The sequence below is a fragment of the Ascidiella aspersa genome, chromosome 1 (assembly GCF_963924565.1).
Source record: "Ascidiella aspersa chromosome 1, kaAscAspe10.2, whole genome shotgun sequence".
NCBI classification, from domain to species: domain Eukaryota; kingdom Metazoa; phylum Chordata; class Ascidiacea; order Phlebobranchia; family Ascidiidae; genus Ascidiella; species Ascidiella aspersa.
This window is the reverse complement of record NC_139447.1, coordinates 23,851,315-23,874,604: the sequence shown is the minus strand read 5'-3', so window position 1 is coordinate 23,874,604 and position 23,290 is coordinate 23,851,315. Positions and strand designations below refer to the sequence as shown.

General features: G+C 37.0%; 2 protein-coding genes across 2 annotated transcripts in view; one reads left to right on the top strand and one right to left on the bottom strand.

Annotated features, from left to right (window-relative positions):
* Window positions 1-829: 829 nt before the first annotated feature.
* Window positions 830-10,231, bottom strand: LOC146168392 (5-phosphohydroxy-L-lysine phospho-lyase-like). The gene is made up of 12 exons (XM_083386277.1): window positions 10,044-10,231; window positions 9,864-9,982; window positions 8,506-8,665; window positions 7,792-7,954; window positions 7,196-7,309; window positions 6,848-6,930; window positions 6,444-6,537; window positions 6,105-6,230; window positions 4,983-5,137; window positions 4,580-4,669; window positions 2,590-2,698; window positions 830-1,696 (listed from the first exon to the last, which is right to left on the bottom strand). The coding sequence occupies exons 1-12, from the start codon at window positions 10,175-10,177 to the stop codon at window positions 1,535-1,537; spliced, it is 1,509 nt and encodes a 502-aa protein (XP_083242403.1). The 5' UTR covers window positions 10,178-10,231; the 3' UTR covers window positions 830-1,534.
* Window positions 10,232-15,554: 5,323 nt separating this feature from the next.
* LOC146168390 (uncharacterized) overlaps window positions 15,555-23,290 on the top strand; it is a 29,106-nt gene continuing 21,370 nt past the window's right edge. The window contains exons 1-16 of the mRNA XM_083381934.1: window positions 15,555-16,044; window positions 16,174-16,249; window positions 16,337-16,469; window positions 17,747-17,942; window positions 18,108-18,215; window positions 18,734-18,865; window positions 19,136-19,352; window positions 19,972-20,145; window positions 20,374-20,521; window positions 20,779-20,880; window positions 21,270-21,362; window positions 21,591-21,725; window positions 21,790-21,948; window positions 22,192-22,361; window positions 22,565-22,679; window positions 22,971-23,142. Coding sequence (XP_083238060.1) covers window positions 15,555-16,044; window positions 16,174-16,249; window positions 16,337-16,469; window positions 17,747-17,942; window positions 18,108-18,215; window positions 18,734-18,865; window positions 19,136-19,352; window positions 19,972-20,145; window positions 20,374-20,521; window positions 20,779-20,880; window positions 21,270-21,362; window positions 21,591-21,725; window positions 21,790-21,948; window positions 22,192-22,361; window positions 22,565-22,679; window positions 22,971-23,142 — 2,620 coding nt within the window. The remainder of the gene's footprint in view (window positions 16,045-16,173; window positions 16,250-16,336; window positions 16,470-17,746; window positions 17,943-18,107; window positions 18,216-18,733; window positions 18,866-19,135; window positions 19,353-19,971; window positions 20,146-20,373; window positions 20,522-20,778; window positions 20,881-21,269; window positions 21,363-21,590; window positions 21,726-21,789; window positions 21,949-22,191; window positions 22,362-22,564; window positions 22,680-22,970; window positions 23,143-23,290) is intronic.

The window sequence follows — 23,290 nt, the reverse complement described above, 5'->3', positions numbered from 1 at the left end:
TTGCGCAACGTAACGTTCGGAGAGGGAGTATACTCATATATATACGCCTTGTAACTACACTGTTTGGTACTATGTTACCATTTATCTTGTCATTTTCGTACAGTTTACCAAATGTCACAGATTAGGCTACGCAGAGCTTCGTGTTAAATGTCAAAACATTTTGTCTATTGGTGCAAATTATGTCGACGTTTTGGCCTCACATTTCTGCAATTCCAACTAGTTTATTCAGCGAATAATCGATAATTTTTGTAAGATTTAGAATTTCGTCTAACCGTCCTCATACTAAGGCAGGGGTTCTTAAACGTTTTTCAACGGGGACCCCCAATTTTTTTTTCGCCTCGCGTGGACCACTGGTAAGCAAAAAATTGTTTTAAAATGACGTCATAAATTGACGGCACAATACAAATAGACTAAAATCTGCAGTATTCGGTCCACAAAATGTGAAAGGAAAATAGAGTCTTAACGCATTCAGTGCAAAAACTATTTATTTTTAATTAAACTCTTTCCTTAGAAAAATTAATTATTTCTTAAATATACACTTATATTTCAACTTGGCCTTCACGGACCCCCTACAACTAGTTCATGCACCCCGAAGGGGTCCATGGACCTCAGTTTAAGAACCCCTGTACTAAGGCACTTGAGTTTAGACCATCCTGATTTAGAGTATGCGATATCGCCCCCTACCGCCCCTGCCAAGGTTTTTGTCTCGCATCTTTTTTTTGCGCTGTAGGAGAGGATATCGCTTACTTGGAAAAGATTTAGAACAAAACGTTTCTAAGTTGGCAATAAAAGACAAAAATGAAACTCACTCGCACAAGTCATGTATGTTCACAGAGGGCTATTTTCAATTTCAAGTTATACAACAGAACAGTGTCGCAATAAATTAGGCAAAAGCATTTTAAAACAAACGCGTCTAATAAAGCAATTATTGCTTAACACTTTACATCAGTGGTTCTCAAATTATCACACGTGTAGCATCCCTTTGAAAATAGTATTCCTATAAAAACAAATTTCTGTACACAAACTGTCAAATGATGGATTATATTCTTAACTCCACAAAGAGGATGTGCTTCACCCTAAATAGCTTGTGTGTCAGTGAATTTAAAATATGTTGAACGATTTCTTGAAACCTTTTTACGGGCCCCAGTTTGAGAACCACTGCTTTATATAAGAACGAGCGTATATTCTTGTTTCGGCGTAGAAATCATTGTAAAGGAAATACAACACTAACTCACACGTACTTTTTTAGAAAATAATAACAGGACAGTTTGTTTGTATATGCTGCGCCAAAATGTTCAGCCAGTAAAATTAAATCATTTGTCATACACGTATAGCCTAAACCATAAGCAGTTTAAGTAAATCGATTTAGCAAAAATCATTTAATAAATCATACACAATAGTTATTTAATTTATATACTGTTCACCAGTTCAATCGCACAACAATGGCACCGCAAAAACGATAAATTGACCCAGCCGCTATTATTATACGCGAATAACAAAAAACATGACCTGCAACTAAGTTTATCACTTGAGTTTACGACTCGACTGGAGTGTTTTTCTTGGTAGAGGAACCAGAAGCAACAAGCTTTGTTGGCGACAATTCCTTGATAACCGTCGTCAGGATTTTTCCAGAAACTTTAATTGGACCACAAATAACGTCTGGCGATGGCAAGCCATTTAGCACTTCGTCCAAACACTAATAAAAATATGAAAACATAGAAAACATTTACAGATAGAAAAAACTAATAAATTAAATTAAACTTGTAATGTGTTTCCACAACAGAATCGCGCCCTCAAACAGAACACATAATGCCGACGATAAAAGTTCCAAATGATGCCTATTATTTAAATGGCGAAATGCATATTTACATTAAAATTTTAAGTTTTTAAGCTTTGCTGACTGATTTTTGATCGAAGCGGTGCGCTTCTCAAGCTATTAATAAATTAAATTATTATTATTAAACTAACATGATAAACATTTTAAAATTTCTTCGATATGTTGGTAATATTCTATTAGTAACTCTGCGATTAGTAACTCCTGCGCCTAACAATATATAACAGGGTTTCCATAAACTTTGGGCCAACTGACTGTTAGGCCGGAACAATCGAGGGCCGGACATAAAATTTTGTGTCGTACTTCATAACCTTAATTTTCGTTAAACAAAAGAAATACAAAAAACTCTACAACAAAAACTTTAGTGAGATTTAATAAATTGTCGCTCAGTTTAAATTTCATGAAGCTTAGAAATGCATCCCACAATATTTCAAGGAAATATGCCGCGAGCCAGTAGAATTAACTCTACGGTCGGATCTGGCCCGCAGGCCGTAGTTTTGTGACCCCTGATGTACTGTATATAAAGTGTTGTAGACCAATCTAATTTGCGAGTGCAGGTCGAAGCATGGTCTTAAGGAAGTAAGCATGTGTCTGTATGGCAGTATTCATTTCATTTCTTTTAATGGTACACACGTGCTGTTGAAACCTACAAGAGGTTGAAAACCCACCGTTGCCGTTTTTTAAATATTGTTTTCTGCAATCATATAAATTAAAAACAAAAATGGTAACATTAATCTTTTATTTTGGATTATTGCCTGCAAAAGTCGGTCAGCATCGGAACGATTGAAGCACATCGGTGGCTTAAGCTTGATGACGTTTTCGTCTGGACCCTCGACGCTAATCAGCACAAACCTGCTCCTCATCCTATAAACATTAAGATAATAGTGTATATGAAGCTACTGTAACACTTAAGTATATAAACCTATAACACTTGAGTATATAAACATGTAATCGTAACTGCAGGTGTTGCGTGTCATGGCACGTTAAAAACAGTGTTTCTAGCCATGTTGATATAAAGGTTTCCGATCAAAAAATAGGGACCCTAAGCCTTTGTTTACAGCGACCAAAAAAGGCCTAACCGTTAAGTTTAACGGTGAGGCTGAGGTGACCCAATTCTCTTGAGCCGTTATTTTGTCATCTCAAAGTGAACAAAACACAAATATAACAACACCATAAACAAGGTAAAATTTAGTTAAAATGTCATGTCTTTCTATTAATTTGCAAATTTATAACAAATTTAAAACGTTCTTGTTCAGAACCAATCTTAATAAATCTCAAACATGTAAACTACTGCAGTCGGCGACCCAACCAAATCACCAAAATCGGGCCTGAGAAGCACTAAAATACGACTGTTTCAACTTAAAGTCGGTTATATAATCCATCATTCAACCTGATGTCTTTGTTGCGCTTTACAGTCTACACCAGTAATGACTATGCTATGCTTGTACATTTTTTTATTGAATGTGTTTTATTATTTGACATATTTTGAATAAGTTTGAAACAAGTTTGCTATAAATATTTTTGTATTCAAGTTCAATTAAGTAAACCGATTAGTTTAACTTCAAAATAAATAAAGGCTGCCTAACTGAACGCTATAGGATTGTAGGCTATGTAATAACATTACATCTTTGCCGACAAACCCGTGTTTTAGGAAAACAAAGACTACAAACATTAGCCCAGGGGTCGGCAAACCATGACACGCAAGTGGCACGCGAGATGATTTTTCAGGGCACGCCAAATGATTTAACGCAGACGAACAAAGTGCAACCACTACATCACTACTACATCATTGACATTACTATTACATCACTAATTTCGATTTACAGTGTTCGACTGTTCGTGTTACTGTAGTGTCTGAACTGTTGTATTTAACATTATTTTTTGAAGGCGTCAAACTTGTTGTTTACGACTAACCTTTCGCATTACGTCACAATGCCTCAAAAGTGGTGTGATGTTTACTGCGTTAAACCACTGATCTCTATTCATAAAAGCGTTAAGCTAAAACAGTAACTGATAGTTAACACTTCTAGGCATCGGCTGAAAATCGAAATATGTTTCAAAATAGCGGGCATCACAGTATTGTGTTCGTCACAGTTCGTTTTTTTCTCAGAAGGTTTGGGTATATTACAGAATTTGGCGCTTTATTTTACCAACGAAACGAGGTGTCAAAGGTAACATTTTAAGGAAGGCGTAAATATGTAAGAATAAATATAATAATACTGGACTCACCCTAACCCAAGTATTGTTAGCAGTATAAACCCCAGACAAAATGTGTTAGGATTCTGAACCATAAGCGCCCAGAATTTTACTTTATGAAATTTGGTTTAATGGCGTCGCCCAAGAAACGTAAATTAGATGTCAGATCATACGTAAATTAGCTGTGACAGCAGGGCTACGAAGTAAAACAACCCTAGTCCGGCGTGTGCGCATGCAAATTTCGAAAGTAATAAGGCATGCAGCAAACTCTAAATTGTTAAGGTGGAATACCTTATCGTGGAATATTTTCCATGGACCCTATGAGTGGATTGCTGGATATCCATCTTATTTTAGTTACGTAAGTGGGTGAACTTCAGGATGTAGAGTCGGAACCAGACTTGGGACTCGACGAAATCGCACATTTAGATGGAGTCAGGCTCGGGTTCAACTTTTTGGCCAAAGTCGGACTCGGGTTGTTTTAACCGACTCCACATCCCTGGTTGCTAGTGCACAACCAAACATAGAAAAAAAAATAACGGCTCTGTGTACCGTCTATATATCTCCATTGCTTCTTCGCGTGCTGGCGTTTTGCTACTGCGGTTCTTTACGATCTCAACTCCCAGAAAAAGACCCATGCCACTGAAAATAAATGTATGTATGTTATTCGCTGCCAATGCAGCCTACTTCTTTTGGGCTCACACCGGTATCAAGTCAAATCAATTATTATTTGATATGGATAAAACCATATATATAGTAACCTGGTTTAAGAAGACTTCGCATTAACGATATGCGCGTTAAAATATATATACGTAAATATTGCTAACATAATTTTGGGGTGATAAACAAGTTAGCAAACAAAAAAAATAGCTCATGAAAGATACCTACTTATAATATGTGGTTTATAGGAATAAATTAAACACATGTAGTAGGCCTATACTGAATCAAGACGTACCGTACATCTCCAATCAGCAAATGTTTTTCCTTTAGCTGTTCAAGCCCGTCCAGCAGGTAGCGACCAATAACATGTGCATGTTTTATCATTTTCTCTTCATCTATTACGTCAAGAACGGCGTGAGCGATTGCGCAGGAAACAGGATTGCCGCCATACTATAGTAACAACATATAGAAATCATACAATATAAACTTAAATAACCAAGAAAGAAATTGCAAAAATGAAAAACAGGTTACTTCACGATAGATTCATATACTGTCATTTTAAGTGGATATATTTTGTGTTCGTGACTTTTGTGATGATGTATTGGTTTTGACCGCTACCGCGGTAATGCATTAGCTTTTGGGAAATTTTCGCCGAATGGTTATCGTACTTTATTCTGTGTTATACGTGACTTAGTACAACTATTAAAAGAGCTTGGCATACACGTTTGCCGTTGTGTTTGTATTTTCACCATGATTTGCTCAGAGTTATTGACAATCGGCTAAAATTTTTGGCAGCACTCTCACGTAGTAGGCCTAAGTAGAATGAGAGAGTTAATGACATGCGACAATATTTGCCTTCATAAGTGGATGATGTTACATTTCTTGGAAACCAAATTTTAATTTTATTGCTGTCGCACACAATAATAGCGAACTGGCACATAACGATTGACATTTGCGAAACCGTGCTTTGGATCACTTAATAATAAAGAAGTGTGTATGGCTTATGTTAGTGTCAGCTAGTAATTTAGTATTTATACGTGCTGCTGCGGCCAGAATGGTTCAAAATCAAATTTGTGTTTTCCAATTCAATCGCTTTAAACATTTGCAAGTCGGACAATAATATACGTTGCAAATACAGTGATATTGTTGAAAAAGTACACACTAATACTTGTTCATAAATGATAGATACGGCTCCTATATTCAAAAGGTACTCAGACTCAGAGGCGTGTAACAATACACATGGTACAGTGCAACAAAGAATGAATAAATGAACTGTTCAAAATCGAAGAATCTCTACGCGGTTAATGAAAAATAAAGCTAGTACACTTTTTGACATCATAATCAAATATAGGTCTACAGCAGGTCATCGAACAGTCCTGATTCTAGGTGATACAAATTGCAGTCCTAAATCGCTTACCGTGTTAAAGTAGCCATCTGCTATTTTCCAGTAACTTTCAGCAATGGCTTTTGTTGTGACAACGGCCGACACCGGGTGCCCGTTGCCCATTGGTTTGCCAATTGTCACTATATCGGGGACAGCGCCCTGAAAAGGAAATACAGGTGTGGTTAAATCACTTGTTTTCTGACAATTATGAGATTGCTTGAGAATGAAGGTTACGCTTTTAGTTGATCATAAAGCCGGAAGTTAAAAAAAAAACACTTGGCCGACAAAAACTTACGAGAACAGTTAAATCAGGTTCTTGGATTAACCCACACGCAGTTGAGAAAAATTCATCAATCGTAATGGTTATAGTACCTGTGGCTCAAATGCCCAGTAATGAGTCCCGATCCGACCGAATCCAACTTGTACCTCGTCTGCAATGCAAAGCCCACCCGCTTCACGAACAAACCTGAAACACACGGCTGCCGTTGAGATTATACCACTACATATTACACGTTCACATTGGAAAAAATTGTGATCAGATACATAAATAAATGCACGGACATTCGGACAAGGGTGCTAATAAAATTCTACAAGGAACATAAAAGGAAGTATAAAAAATTACAATCAGGCAGCAGAAACCATTCGCATTTTGATGGTACGACAAAAGAGAATACAGAGGTATAGAATATGTACAAATGACAAGAAATCAGTAAAAAATACAGCGTGTATACAAACGCGATAAAGGTTTTTTTGTTGGCGACCGGAAACTGCCCCACCTGAACGCTTGCGTCATGTACCCTGTTGGTGGTAACACTTGGCCACCACAGCTTTGAAGTGATTCCATGATGAAGGCCGACAACTGGGTATAACAAGAAATACTAACACCTATATAAGGCCTTTATGGTCTATTGTGCTTAACATGTTAGTTAGTTAGTTTTGCTCAGATACTTACAGAGTTGTCCAGTGCATAATAACCTTGACAGTGATGCTGCAAGTCCTACCATGAACTTACCCACAGTTGATTTATATTAGGACTTGGTAAAACATTTAAACTAGTAGCAAAATCGCTTGCTACAAGTCTTTTAAATATAAAGTTACAGTTTATATTTGCACAAATCGCGTACTTTCTTGTTGTCGCGGCGAATTTCGTTGACGACGTTCTTCACTTCGTTTGCATAGTCGTCGCCGGGCCGCTCCGAATCTGCGTGAACCCCTCGGTAGACGTTAGGTGATGGCGCCTAACAATTAGGATAAGGCAAACAATCAATAAATCGCTAAACCTAAATCGGAGTCAACGAGGGTGTGGCCGAGCTTAAGCCAATCACACATCTGTTGTTTAAAGTTGTAACACAATGTAACACAAAGCGTAGCTGCTAATGCAAAGTACTTTGAGGCGCCACAAAGTGTCACGTGGAACGACCACAACAAGTACTTTCAAGGACGAATTCAGACAGCAAATATTTGTAAGGCAACTTTTAACAGCATAGGATATTTGGATGAGTAGGCGCTCCGAATGCAACGAAACCAAAGGTTTACGCGAAAGTATATGGAAGGTTTACAGTTTGTCAACTCGCGCTGGAGGTCACACAGTAACCACAAACCATGCGTAAAAACAAGCTTACGCGAAAACAGCATGCCATTTAAAACAAGCGAGCAAAGGGTGTTTGTTGCCATTGCGACTTATTAAACAGGCAAACGTCTCGAATATTATGCAGCTTACCACGTGAACGTATTCAGTCTTGTTATTTCCGTTTTTCCATTTAAAGGGGCTTATGTCGAGACAAGTTTGCAAATGTCCGTGATAGGCTCCTTCCAAAGTAATCACCTCTGTACCACCCGTATGTGCCCTCGCTAGTTGCATGGCAAGGTCATTCGACTCGGAACTGTGAAAATTCGACAACGTCAATGGCGCCAGTGGCGTATCCAGGGGGGGGGGGGGGGGGTTCAGAACCCCCTTTTTTTAAGTGACAATATCGTTTTTTTTCGTTTTTGTCAGGGTTTAACAAACTGTTTGAAGCGGCGGTGTTGTTAATGTAATTGAGTCACGCGTCTTAAAGTAATGCGAAACCAAACGCAAAACGCGGTTTGTCGTCTTTTGTTTGGTCTTTTTTTTGTTGTTGTTTGGTCGACCGTTTCCTTACTTAAAAATTCGGAATTGCCCTATTAAATTGTCTAGATACGCCCCTGAAATGTTTGCAAAATCGCCTTGTTGAAAGAAAATGGGTCACTTCTTTTACTGGATACATTTGAATTATAATAGCCTTTTTGCCCCTTTTAATATTTTTACTCTTTTACAAGTCTCATATTACTTGCTTGTATCTTTTAATAACTAGCTTCGACAAATATAATCTAGCGAAAAATGACCAAATAAAGACAAATACATTGTTTTAACATATTAAGTCTGTAAATAGTTTTAGTAAATACGAGATATTACCCAGAGTTGGTGAGGAAGCATACTTCCAACGGATTGGGGAAGAGTTGCGCCAGGCGGTAGACATACGTTGACAGGTTATCGTGGAGATAGCGGTTATTGGTGTAAAGCTGCGAAATCTGTTGACAAGCGGCGGCTGTCACTGTGGGGTGACAGTGTCCCACTGTATGATAAAACAGTTGGTTGCTTCAAGTTTAAAGTCCACGACAAGGATGTTTAAAAAAACGTTTTTTAGCTCCCATTAACGAACAAAAGAGTCCCAAACCATATCAGTGAACAGATATAATTCCTCCCAAAACATAAAAAGTGAATCGAGTCTTTAACGCCCCCAAACCAGTGGTTCCCAACCTGGGGGTCACAATAGGTCGTCAGGGTGGTCGCCGTGTATTTTGCGTCAAAACGGAATATCGACCAAGACAAATAAACAATAAAATAAGTCATTTAGCAACAAAAGAAGCAAGAACACACGCCAGACTAACAATCGTGATAATGGCATTAGTTCTAGTGACTAGTCGGTAGTCGAGTTTATGACGCTACGATTCATGCATTATTGTCGCAGAGCTGCTAAACTATCATGCAATTTAGTGGTCGGCAAACTTTTTTTGTTGCGGCCCTAAGTACTTTTTTCAGAGCTAATAAAGGCCCATTACGTGTCGGATTCAGGATATTTGATTTCAAGGTGAAGTATTACACGACGCCTTAATAGACCGCTACACCATAATGTTAAACTATAAAACGAAGAATATACGCGCCGAGCGCAAAATTTTTTTTAATTACATATAGTTAAAGTTGGCAAAACATATAGTTCGACAGGCTCTCAGAACCACATTTAGCACGTAGGCCTTTCCAAGCTGACCAATGTAAATATTCTATGACACACCAACTTTTAAAATGAAGTGCAATGTTTGTACGGCTATCACACGGCCCACAACTACATTTTAACACTAGACCAGGGGTGTCCAACATGCGGCACGCGTGCCAAATGTGGCACTTCGACCTAATAAAAAATGGCACGCAAGCCCTAGCCAAAATACTTAATTTGTTAATTCAGCAACAGTTTGCCAACCACTGATGCAATTAAAGTCACATTTTTGTATTTATCCCTTTTGTACTTTGCATACAAATACCTTTGCCTGTTTTCCTTAGCAGTAGTTTAAATGATTCAGGAAGGAAAAACAAAACGAGTGCGCATGTTTAAGAGAAAAGGGCGTTTCAACTGGCTTTTTATCAGCAAGCAAGGCAATAAACCTTTGTACTGATTATTGCGCCAGACAAAGGAAATTGTCGCTGTAGTCGCTCAAAGCGAAAAGGCAACAAAGATGGCTTCACAGCAATACGTTCTACACAAATATACGACTTGCCATGCGCCACATTGTTAATGCAGTCCAGATATTGATTTCCCATCTCGTCGTAAAGGTACTGTTTGTAACCCCTGACCATTTTGATAGGGTCGTCCCTAAAGTACAGGGTGGTGGCTGACCTGCAAGCATAAGATAACCTGTTAACATTACCTTTTCTACAATTAACAAATTACGACTTACCCCAAATGTGCGTTTCTCAGTCTCAACGTTTCTTGTTTGGTTAGAGTTTCGTCAAAGACATTTTCTTTGGACATATGCTCACTACAAGCAGTACTGTCAGAGTCAGAACTCTGACTGGAGCCTGAGCAAGCCATTAGTTTTATGTTATATTCTATAACATTAACTATCAAATTGACTATTACGATATTGTCATACCTAAATAAAATTCGACAAATAAGCATCAGTTTAACGTGTCCTGCGTTGTGTTTAGTTTGTTATACGTAAATCACCAAACAACGTAACTTGAAAGTTATTGAGTGCGATTAGCCTATCTATCAACATTGATTTATCGATTAACTCACAAAACACAAAATGCAATGAACCAGATTATCTATTAGTCCAAAAGTGCTGTACTGCTCACTCCTAAACTGATTTAAAGGTTCTGGATATCTATCGTATACTCGTAGCAACAGCGTTTTTCTTATTCGAAGTAGGCTACCGAAACGAATGTATTGCCGACCAAGACTAGAGCGGTATACAGCTACTGTGGCGCCAGCCGCCAGTGTGTTTCGGCCAGCAGCAGAACCGCACCAGAGCACTATGCGCTTCCTACGCGCACGCGCTGCTGCTTTTAATTGATCAACACAATTCAATGTTTAGAAATGCTTGGTTTTTGAGTGCAACAATATAACGCTTTACATTGCCTGTTGCTTGTTATGTGCACCTATTTTTTTGTTACAAAACAGCACTGGTATCGCGGTGTTTCGTTCGGTAAGCGGCCTATCATTCATCATTTACCTAAAATATTTGATTACCATATCCAGTTTCTAAATATCTTAACGTGTATTTTAAATAGTAAATTCTTAATCGCTTTAATATCGACACTCGATATTTTTTGTTAAGCTAATAAATAAAGCATTACTCAAAGCAGTAACAAATTGGAAAGCTTTTTACTTAGTTGAAATTCGTTGTTTAAAAAAAATATTGTTAGAAAGTGTAACGATAAACCATTGGTTCTCAACTTTTCATAAACGGTCGCACCTTTCACGTGCTTTTAATATATGACCCCCACCACCCCGTAGCTCACGCCTGGCAAAAATATGTCATGATACGTCACTAGGCAGGTCTCCTAAGCAGTTCTGCACAACTCAAAATGGCAAGGGCCGCAACAAAAAAAATCGTGTCAAAGAGAAATTAACAGTGTTGGAGTCTTTAAGGGAGGAATATTATGAAAAAAAATTTGAGAACCACTGACCTAATCGGTGACAGGGTGTCACCAAATTAAGACAGGAGGTCGCTGAATCAGTGACAGGGTGTCACCAAATGGGTGACAGGTGTCATCGATTTAGTGACACTTGCAGGGTGTCAATCAAAAGTCACAACCCCTGTTGAACAACAGACTACTCATCAGCGTACTCGTGGCTGCATAAAAATTCCACATACGGTAATCCATGCGGCGGCTCTTTTTTGTAATGCAGAATTTTATATGCGACTCTTACTTAAACGATTGCCCACCTGGATTGGCCAATCAGTAAACCTGTAACTTCAATTATTAAACGCGCGACTTATCTAAGCATTGTTGATTTTCGCCAATTGGCTCGGGCATTATGTGAGACCGCAAACCAAGTCGGCACTTCAAATTAAAAGTAATATACAGAAAAACGTTCGCACGTGGGCCACATCAAGACAGCGGGTTCGTTATACCAATTACGTTTGTGTATAATTATTACGGTAAATATTCAATCTTTTAGGTTTAATGAAACGAGTCGAACCGTTTATTTTAATGTATAACCAAACATTTTACAGTTAGGGTTCGGTTCGGTTGTGAAGTTGTTTTTCGCGAATCCCTAAACTTCGGTTTTAGTTCAAAGCAATTTAAAAGTTACGTGAAATTTAAAAGTTACAACTCCGGTTCACCCAAAGGTGTTTTAAACCAGTAAAGCTAAAACTGTTCGTTTCTTAATGGAGTGGTTCTCTTTTGTGGCACGACGCCAGAATTTTTTTTTATATTTACTTAGTTAAAATAGACAAAAAATCCAGTTTGGGGGCCCATGGCCACGTGCACCCTTGGATCTTCCCCTGATCATAGGTAAGAGCAGTGTTTTAAAGTTTTTTTTATCCCAGGGCAGAAAGTAGACCTCTAAAAATGTGGCGGAGCAGTTGGTATGCGAAGCGAGTGCAAGTTTGTTTGGGTTTGTGAAACATTCTGTTAAATTGCTAGCAATTTTTTTAATTAAGCATATTTTTGAAAGTACCATAAGAGAAAAAAAACGTTTACCCCAGCGCCCACTGCCGAACCAAGACAGCCCCAACAACCTCGAGGAAGGAAGCAGCCTTGATGAGTGGCTCGACAAGGTGAAGTTGGGAAGATACCGACATAGTTTTCACGCTCACGACATCAACGACCTGGAAAGCCTGGCTCTCGAACAAAAATCAAGCCCTTTTTTAATTTGGATTAAAGCCCAATAACTTGTTTCGTCTTCCGCGCAAACATTCTTCGATTAGATATGCAATATGACATGCCGATGTTTTGCTATAGAGTCGTGTATTATTTCACCTTTTTTATATGTTCATAGCGATTGTGTCGTGGGTATCAGTAACACCCATACAAATTAAAAAAAAGTTAAACGCAATGTATGCTTTTTGCGCATATTGTTCGCATTCGTAGTCTAACTTAATAGAAAATGCACTTAAAATGTATGCGTCATGCAATGCAACATGCAATAATTTGTATAGCTCTCTTGGACAGAAAAAAATCAATAAAACAGAAACGTTCAAAAAATAGAAAGCAGTTAAAAAAGGGTACCGGTAGGTATGTATAAAGTAAAATGTAATAAAAAAATATAGCTTGAGGCTTTGAGGGGCATGTCCGCCTGGATCCACCCCTGTTCATGACCATTATTTACAAACTGATTGTATTGTACGCGCCTAGTAGCCCCCAAACAGACTACTTCAAGTACACGGACGTGGCAAAAACTCTCCACGGGTAAATTAACGCGACTCATTATTAAACTACTAAACTTGAAACGCCACTTGCTAAATTGTTATATCTACAGTCACTTTAACTTTTATAGTCACCAATTACTAAACTTTGAGCGTTGTTGTGTACTCCAATCATTACAACAATTATGCGTGATCTAGAAAAACACAAGCCGCACCTTTTGAAGTAATAAACAGAAAAACGTTTTTTATACCTCGTGGGCCACGCAAGGGCCGCAAGCGATACCTTCCTGATTTACAGTTTTTTTTTCAATCTATTTGAGTCAATGTAATCGTTTCGTGTTTCGCGCGAATTTACAGTATATCATCTTTAAAATGGCTGGCATTTTTATGTCATTTTTACCGGTACAGCGCGTATACCAGCAAAAATTATTTTCCGGAACGATGTCCATAAATAAGATTTCTAAATAAGGTAAATTTGGACTTATCTTTTTTTATTTGGACTTGGTGTCTATATTGACTTTGTCAAAACGATTGAAATTTAACTTCGATTATACAAATAAATTACTTGGAACTTCGTTGATTTAACTATGGCTTGCTTGCCACAATGGTGTCTGACATAGTCATTTATGTCACAGTACAATAAAATGCATGTCTTCCCAAATCTTTGCTTTTGCCTAAAGCAAATTACAAAACTTATTTTACATCTAATTTGTTTACTTGCCTTGGTTCCCAATCGTTTTTTTAAGAGTTTTTGCCAATTCGGTGTTGTTCGAGATCAAACAATCGTTATTTCTAATGAACTTAAGTATAGCAACAAATTCTTTTTAAAATATGTTAAAACTTAAAAAACGTAACAATACAATATAAATTTAGGTAATAACAGACAACTGGATATTTATTTATATCGCACTACAACCTGAATAATAAATATTTTGGTAGAATTTATTATACACATTTTTTCCCTTATTAGAATTTCATATTTCAAGTGAACAAAGAAGTCTTATTTTTTGTTTACATGAAATGACAGTTAAATACAATTTTGTGGCGCCCCGGATTATTTTTATATCATCGTAGACGGTAACCATGCCGACAGCTGCAAAAAAATGAAAAATGTAGACTGTGTGAACTGTGAATAAAATCCTTAGTAAAAGGTAACAATCCGGCATTCTCTCCATATAGCGCCGTTTTTTAATCTAAAGGCACTTGTATTCGGCGCTGGCCTAGAATCCTACCACAACGAATATAATGTGGGTTACCCGCTCATTCTTCCCTACATGGAAAATGGATCGGTTACCGTACTTTGAATTTCGAAGTTAAGTAACGACTCGCCGGGCAAATCTTACTAAAATCAACATCTAAAGTTAAGTGCAATCGACTAATTCAGGCATGCAAACGAAGTATTAGGCGTACATTTGCCACAGAATAGACCAACCTTACCGAAACCACAACCATCCTAAATTAATATATTATCACTAAATGTGTTTATGTGTACCCAAGTGATCCATGCGAATAGCCACTTTTTTCTCTCTAGGAAATGAAAGCCAGTTTTTATTTAATCTCGGGGAATGTAAGCCAGTGTTTAAATTTCGATAAATTTTGGCTAAACTTTGGAAACAAAATCCATTTAGAATCACTATTTCCAAGAAAAAATATTTTGAGCCATAAATTTAACCAAATAACCTTTAAAACTAACTGAATTTGACAGTATCATTGTGAGGATAAGTTTTTTTTTGCTTTTTCTATGATCAGATCAGTTATAAAGTGGCTAAATTAGTTATAAAATTATGCTGCTTAAATTAAAAGCTAGAAACAGAAGGTTGCTAGCCTCTGCACACTGTAGTGTGAAAGAGATTTTATCATTAGGTCTGAAGCTAGCAAAACTTTCATTTTTTAACTATGTAATTTTTCATGTTGTTTTTTTAATGCTTGACATGAGTTACAAAAAGCAATGCCTTAAAGCAGGGTTTCCCAAATTTTTGTGGACCACGGACCACTATTTGCGAATCTGTTTTTTTGTGGATCGCAATACAAAGCAAAAAATAAAAAAGAGAATTTATTTATTCACAAAACTGACAACACCAATCACAACAAACGTTTTATTCTAATCTTTGTTCACTAACTTTAACGTAGGCAAACGGTTGGAATGATCTCAACAAAACCGCCAATTCTGAATGGCGATAAGAATATATTATTACGTCTTAAACGTAGAAGAATTTTTCGTAAACAACTTTTTGACTATAATGAAGGCGCAACAAGTAAGATTTACGATAATAGATAGCAAAAGATTTCAACATCATTAAGTTGTGAAATAACTGTGGCATTTATCTTTGAAAGGGTACATACTGTAAGTATTTGCTCGACTTTTAATTGCCACAGACCATCTGTGCAGCCATCGCGGACCACAGTTTGGGAAACCCTGCCTTAAAGTATTTGGATGGACATAACCTAAAATATTTTTTTGCATGTTTAAAATAAAATACTTGTATATATTTGTATATTTCCTATGTTGCAAATAACTATGTTGTCATGTAAAATAGCAACATAGCTTTAGGCTGTAACTTTTCTTCTTGAAAACCAAACCTAAACAGAATGTCATCAGTGAGGTCACAACAATGGAAGCAGTACAATCCACTGGACAAGAGAATTGTAAATCACAAACTACAATCAAGCAACACTCTTCCATTTTCAAAAAAAGAAATTGACATACAGGAAATGGTAAAAACAAAGACCTCAACTGTTGGTGTTTATCCAGCTCGCAGCTCATCAAATGTAGAAGAGTTAAATGTAATGATGGTAGGCGATTCTCTTCAGAAAAACAAAACAGACAGAACAAAGTCTAAACTTGAAGATTCAGAACAATGGTTGAATGACCCACTTAATGTTGCCAAACAAATTGGTAGTGAAAACATAAAAATGCCAGCCATTTTAGCCACTGAAGGGACAGCAACACAAGCGTTTTTTGCAAAGCGGGCTAAGCCACCATCTGTACCACGATCAAAACTGAAACGAAGAAAAAGAAAAATCATTGCTCCTCCTAATAGCAAAACTGGATCAAGACATGGAAAAGAATACAACAATGGTATTTGTTTGTTTCATCACACTTTTCTACATTCAGAAGCAAGATATTAAATTACTATTTTGATTTATTATATAATCTAAAAATTCAATAGGAATATACCTAATACCAATGTAATAAATTGCTTTATAGAGCAGCAAGAGGTGTTATATGCAAACTCCCCTATTGTTGCTATTGATGCCCCATCAGACACAGAATCTCCACAAAGGTAATGCTTCACATGACCAATATGTATATGTTAAATGAGTATGAATCAAACACATATTTACTGTTTTCTTTCATTGTGTTTTGCAAGGTCCATTAATGACATGATCCAGTCATTAAGGTCATCTCGCCATGCTAGTGGTAAACAAAGATCACAATCTGATATAAAAATTGACCAGCTATTGCAACAAGTTATGGCACATGCAGATGAATGGGTTAATGAAGTAAGCATTTTTTCTATATTTTGTTATGAATCAAAAGGTATTAGCAAAAAAGGTTCTTCTTATCAGTGGTGTCTTTCCCAGGGTTACCATTCGATGCTTACTTTTGTTTCAATTTTATTCCTAGGAATGTTTTTCATCAATATAGACTCTTTGACTGAGGAGTAAAAAACTTTGTACTGAGTTATTTGACCAGATTATGTTGTATATTAACACTTAATAACAATGGGTTGATTGTTCCAAAAAGTACATTCGTGATAGCTTGTGCCTTGTGATAAAGTAATTTTTTTAGTGTTAAGTCCGCCTGGGGCCCTGAATGACGTTTGTATGTTCATATCTGGGCTGATTGTAAATGTAGAAGATTGTTGTGATGATAATTTAAACGAAATTGCTAATGTCAAAATAAAACTTTCAGTAAATAAGCTTTGTCTTTAAAGCAACTACTTATCTTTCCAAAACTCAATTGTCAAATTATAAGCATTATGAAAAACTTGGACAGTTCGTTATTTAAACCCAAAACTTCTAAAAAAAAAGCCTAACATAAAATGATTACGGGTGGTAAACTACTACATTAACAAACAGCATCATGCCTAATTTTTGGTCATAACAGATATGGTAAACTGGTCCTAATCTCTTTGTTGTAGCAATCTACTTGCCATTTTTTTTCAATCCTATTTAGATGAGATAAAGCCGTTAAACTGGAGCTATGATGTAAACATAGAAACAAGTTGTTGTAGTCTTAAACCCGTCCGGTTTATTGAAGCAAATGCCATTATCACAATTGTGTGGTTGTTCTTGCTTATTCTACTGCTAAATTTTTAGTTGATACTGTTTGTGTTTTTCTGGTCCATTTTTCGTTTGACAAATAGTACATGATTAGACCAAAAGCTAGCCAGCGAACTAGATATACAAAGAAATTTCAAAGGCAAAAAAACATATTTAACCTAATTTTTTTAGAAAAAAAATTTTACCACAACAATAAGAATGATCTATATTTACAAAATAAAAAGCCCCCTAGACAGCCTCTTGCGTCCCTCAGGCTTGTGACCACTAGCTTACAGAAATCTTAATGTATCAGCTGATTTTAGTTTTATTTTAACAAACTATTTATAACCTATGGAAGCACTATATTCGTACAGTATGGACCACGTGTTTAAAAAACTAAAACAAAGGCGTTTTTGGTTCAATAATATTGTCCCTTCTATAGCGTTTTATGTTTAATAAAAGTAAAAGCACTATGTAAAAGTAATAACTGTTTGAATTCACTCATGTTTTGACAGAAGAACGATTGGAACGCTTCGGAGGGTCCAACGCCGGCTGAGGAAGATGTGAAAATGCCCGTGGATGAATTTGCTGACGGACCCCTGGATTTGTCGGATTCTCCTGCCGCTTCCACTAACAAAGTAAAAGTAACAATCGAAGTCGACGTCAGTGATACCGTTTCCACTCTTGCCAGTCAAATTTCAGCTCCGGCTGGTAGGTTTAGACGTTAGCTTTTATAATAAGTTGGCACAAAAGTTAAGAACAACACAACGGCAAAACCGAAGTATTAAATAAAACATAGCCCTATTATAAATTAAAAATATGAAACATTAAACAAAAAGTAATCGTTAATTGCTATGGCCATTTGGATTTTTTTAGGAATCCCCGATGTATCATCGATTCTTATGAGAAAATCTTCTCATGGGTTACATGGAGCAAGCTCTATGAGCGAAACCTCGTCACCAGTCGCCATGTTTTACGACGAAGGTGATATTTTTGCATAAAATATTGCTCTATTTTTATGTTCTCTTTAATACAAAATGTTCCTGTTTTAAACTTTTATTCATGTTTTACGTAATGTTTAGGTAGGGCGGACAGATGTTGTATTTTTTACTACTAGCAGAACTTTGACTAGTATGTTGATATATTCATCATGAACCATTGTTACCGAGCTCAGGGCTTTCCAATCCAAAACTGAGGGCATAAAGGGCTACATCGAGGGTTGGCGAGAATACAAACTCTGTCCTTATTCGATACTGAGTTTGTTATTTTAATCCTTAGGATAATTTCCTTGACGGCGTCACAGAGTGCAAATTGTTGGCCCCTTGTTACATATTTACTTTTATTTTGGAAATTTCTAGTGCTTTAGCTTTAGCCGACGGACTCCTTTGGATTAATGTTATTAAATCATGTTAGCGAGTCGCAAGTCGCATGCGTCCAAGGTTTTGACTAAGGCCACTACGCTTACTTGAAAAAATACTCTTCAGGTTTACTTTTGTTTACAGACGAAGCATTCGATCACGATCAAGCCGTCCAAGACGCTAGCTTGTCCCTTGACGTCAGAAACCACGATGTTTTAAACGTTCAGGGCGGGTTTCCCGCTTTGTTGGAAAAAGCGACAAAACCCAAACTTCGAGGTAAGTGCCATTAAGCTAATGACGGAAACACATTAATACTCGTAAAAAATATTCTCGTTTATAGGAATGTTCGATAAAACCGTATCAGAGGTGATACCCGAAGTTTTAGCATATTAGTTGTGCGATACTATACGGTGGTATCGGTGCCTATCTGATACCAAACTAATATAAAAAAATCAGCTACAATTTGCCATCCAACGCAATGATTTTTTTTATAACTTTTTCCCATTTTGTTTTGTTTGTTTTACATTTGCAAAAACATTTTTTTAGACGACGTTCATGCAGGGACTGTTTCGCAACAAGAGTTTCCACCTTACTTGCCGAAGGGAAGAATTCACCGCCTTTGTTTACTGCCATCTATTGGCGAATTAGAAGTTTCCCCGATGGAGTTCGCCCTAACAAAAGTTTTGCACGCAAACCCGGGTGGTGCTGACGTAATGTTTGGGGATGCACCGGCGATATCGAAACGAATTCAAAATCCTAACCAGTAAGAACCTAAAAAAACCTAAAACGTAGTGTAATTATGATGGATTAAACATATAAACTAGCAAAAATTTGACTTGCATATTTGAAACAAACGAATAGCTGGACTATTTTAAATTTACTTCTTTTAGAATCACGTATGTATTTTGGGTAAAACACGACACTGAAATACTTCAAAATATAAAAATATATACAAACAACACAAGGATTGAGCATTGTATCAACTTAATTAAATTTTTTTAAATATCAAGCATTATTACAAAATATTCTTTTACAACTAATATGGCATTTCGTTAATTGCTATGACATATACACACAAAAGTTTGATTTCGTTAAAGTAATCCAAATAACTGTTACATGAGCCGAGGAGACGGCTTCAGGGTTTTTGTTTGGGGCGCGGCACGAAAATGTTTGGAGATTTAAAAAAAAATTAGATTATAACGTGACGTCATAAAAACAATGCAAACCCCCTGGCGAAAATTCAGCTTGGATTGAGCCCCATTGCGTAAAGCGCGGATAAAGATGCGTTGATTAGGTTTAAAATTACGAATATTTTGGTTAATTAGAAGATGACTTATTTAGCACATAACAAGGGGACAATGGCATATCTTAAATCTTCGTAGGAAACAGGCTGCATCCCATGATAGGCCCACAGTAAAGCCACAAGTTTCAAAAAATAAAAACAAGTTGGATCACCTCGACTCGAGCAAGCTTGACCCTCTCGACATCGACGGATGGAAAAAGTTGGTAGAGGGCGAGTTCGAAAGGCAGGACGACTACACACTACAAGGAGTCAAGTACAAATTATACAATGCAAATAACCATACTTATAGTACATCTGGCTGCAGCATTTACAAATTTGCCGTCTTTAATCACTTTTTTAAATACTTATCGTGTAATTAAGGTTTCACTTTTTATCTCGTGTAGTTGACTTCCATGTAATTTCTACTAACGTATATGCAGTTGTTGCTCAAGATAATGGCATCATGATTATTATGTATTACCCATTTTTGTTTACCGTTTAGGACGCAAGCTAATGACTGGGGGCTATGGCGCTTGCTTTGGACGGTTGCTCCACCGAAGATGTCGTTGACCACGACTGCGGTGAAAGCGCTTGTCTTTCCCGACTACCACGGTACTGTTGCAACGCAAGACGAAGAACCGGAGGACGAGGTAATCTTTCAAGTTTTTTGCCATGCTGAAACGTCAGTCGCTATTGGACGTATATGTAAATATTTTACAGTTCATTTTTTCCTGTACTATTGTGCATATTCTCCAACCTACAAAGACGTTATATTGTTTGTTCCTGTGGCTTGTTTACATATTTGTATTAAAGTTTGGGTATACGCTTCTTCCTTGGACATAGCGCTAATCCACGGCGCCAATGGGAGTCATGCTATTTTTCAGTGATTTTTTTTATTTTTACTCAGAGCTGGCAAGGAGACGACGACTTGTCAGATATACAGGTGGAAGACGAGCAAAAGAGAGAATTTAATCCCATTACGTTGCTCAAACGCCACAAATCTTTCGAGGTAATCAGTCAATTATAAACTTTTACATACATTATTCAATTGGACTATGTTAATACCTTAGGTTATTTTATAACCCGTTATCAGTCAGCTAATTCGGTTAAGGCGTTATTCGACTTTCCTGATAAACTTGCTATTTTAAGGATAAGGCAATTCAAAACCGTTTCGGTCGCTCAATTCGATGCCTGTCGAAATATAGTTAACTATAGTTGTACAGTTTGCTTTTTTAAATTGTAACCGTGAATGTTCACGTTTTATAGGTTCGAAATAACAGCAGTTGTGAGATGTTTTATAATTTTTTGGACGAAAAAATATTCGTTAAATGCCGTTCTGTACGTTCGTGGTTTGATTAATTCGCATCATATATTGTGTAATATATTTGACAATTTTAGGCTTTGGACATAACGCGATTATCGAGAACTCTCAAAAGAAGCCGGTCCACTCCGAATGTGCACTTTGCTGTTTTTAATGAGACCGAGGCTTTGGTAAGTCATGCAACTGTGTTACGCTGGAGGGGTAAAGTTGATTAAAATATAATTATATATGCGAATAAGATATACAAAGCTCGTTTGTTTCTTTGCACTAGTTTTGTTGGATATGCTCTTTATTTGATCGTCCTGTGTTTATTTATTCGTAGATGTCGCTTTTAAAGAGTGTTTCGTAAAGGCTGACCTAAGCGAGAGTAATTTGAAATTACTATTTATCATTTATAGGTTAAAACCAGTTACACAGACGCTATGGCTGAAGTGCGGCAGCAGAAGGAACTGGCGTACATGGAAAGAAACAAGGACCGCTCTGCTACGACGTTGTTGCAACTCTCCAACGAGACAATTCCAAGTGATACCAATGTGAGTTGCTGCAAATTTGTGGCGTGTTAGCATAAAAAATAGACTAAACCTGTGGAGTTGTTAGAAATCCTCACCGCGCAAAGCAAAGCGCGAACCTTCCCACGAACGAGTCATCCGTCCACCCACCGGCGGTGTGATGCCCGTAGAAAGCAGCACAATGGCGTTAACTGGTCAAGGACTCGGCACTGGAAGGTCGTACGTTATGTACCCCAAGAAAAAGCTGGTACGCTTCTATATATAACTAGTGCTGCCCGTTGTTTCTAAACATTTACATTTTACATAAAACGAGTAAACTATCACTAAGAATATCAGTTAGATTTTGTATTGGGTTTTAAAATTGCTGCGATATTATCGTTATGCTGTTTTTTAATTTGCTGCATCTGTATAATTAAATCGTTTAATTTTTTTTTTTAATATTTTATTAAAACGGTAAAACCACTTCATTTTTTCAGCTCTTTTTTAACAGAAAGCGAAAAGAAGTAAACGATTCGTGCAAAACGTGAGAAAGCAACTTCAGAATTACAAACCTGCTCGTCTAAAACGTTCATCATCCCTTCTTGACTGCAGAAAAAATTCGATCACAAAAAAAGAAAGCACTCATGGAGTCCTACCTAAGAAACTGGTTAGATCAACAAGGTATAATAAAAAAAAATAAAAAATTATGTAAGATGTTTCATTTTCCTGAGATTTAATATTTTATTATTTTTTTTATATTATTTAAATTTTACTTAAACGATTTGTGTTGTGGTCATTTCCCTGTTACTATTAAAATAAATAACGCTAAAATTAAAAAAAAACAAAAAAAATAGCCTAAATCCAGTTTACTTTTATCTTTAAAGTGTGCCGAGACTGACCAACTTCAATTGGTTTATATCACGTCATCAGGTTTATCCCGAAAGGATTAATGACGTCAGAGAGTGGGTTCGCGATATATGGAACTCGTGGTTCGACGAGGTGTGGAATATATGTCTGTAGTTAATTCTAACAACATTTTTTACTTCGTACAATTTTGTGACAAAGATAATTAATTACTGTCGAAATGCTTTAAAGTTTATAGTTTGATACGATGTTAAAGTGAGGGTTTGAGCAGAGCACACGTAAAAAACCGGGCCCATCTAATAGTCCGACATACTAAAAATATTTTTTTATTTAAAGCGTTATTCCTGTTTTTAGTTTTGAATCGTGACTATGTGCAACGTCCTGCGTTTATCGCTGATGTTACTAAACATCCCATTACGTATGCAGTTATTTCCGCCCCCCTCGGACGACGATAGCTCCTTTTCAGACGATGAGCAAATCCTTAACGAAAGAGGAGACGCGGCCGTGGTGGACAAACGCGAAAGCCATACCAAGACCGAGTCTAAAAAGCTGGTCGTACCTGACAAGTTGCCGCCAGCCATCGTTGGCACAGACGCTGGTAATCTTGGTTTTGCTACACCAAAGTAAATTTATAGGAACAAAGTGTAATAAATAGTGACCAACTACTATTGAGAAGATAAGGCACAATAACTATTTAAAGGAGAAACAAATCGGGCAAAAAGTTTAGAATGATTTATTTTAAAACC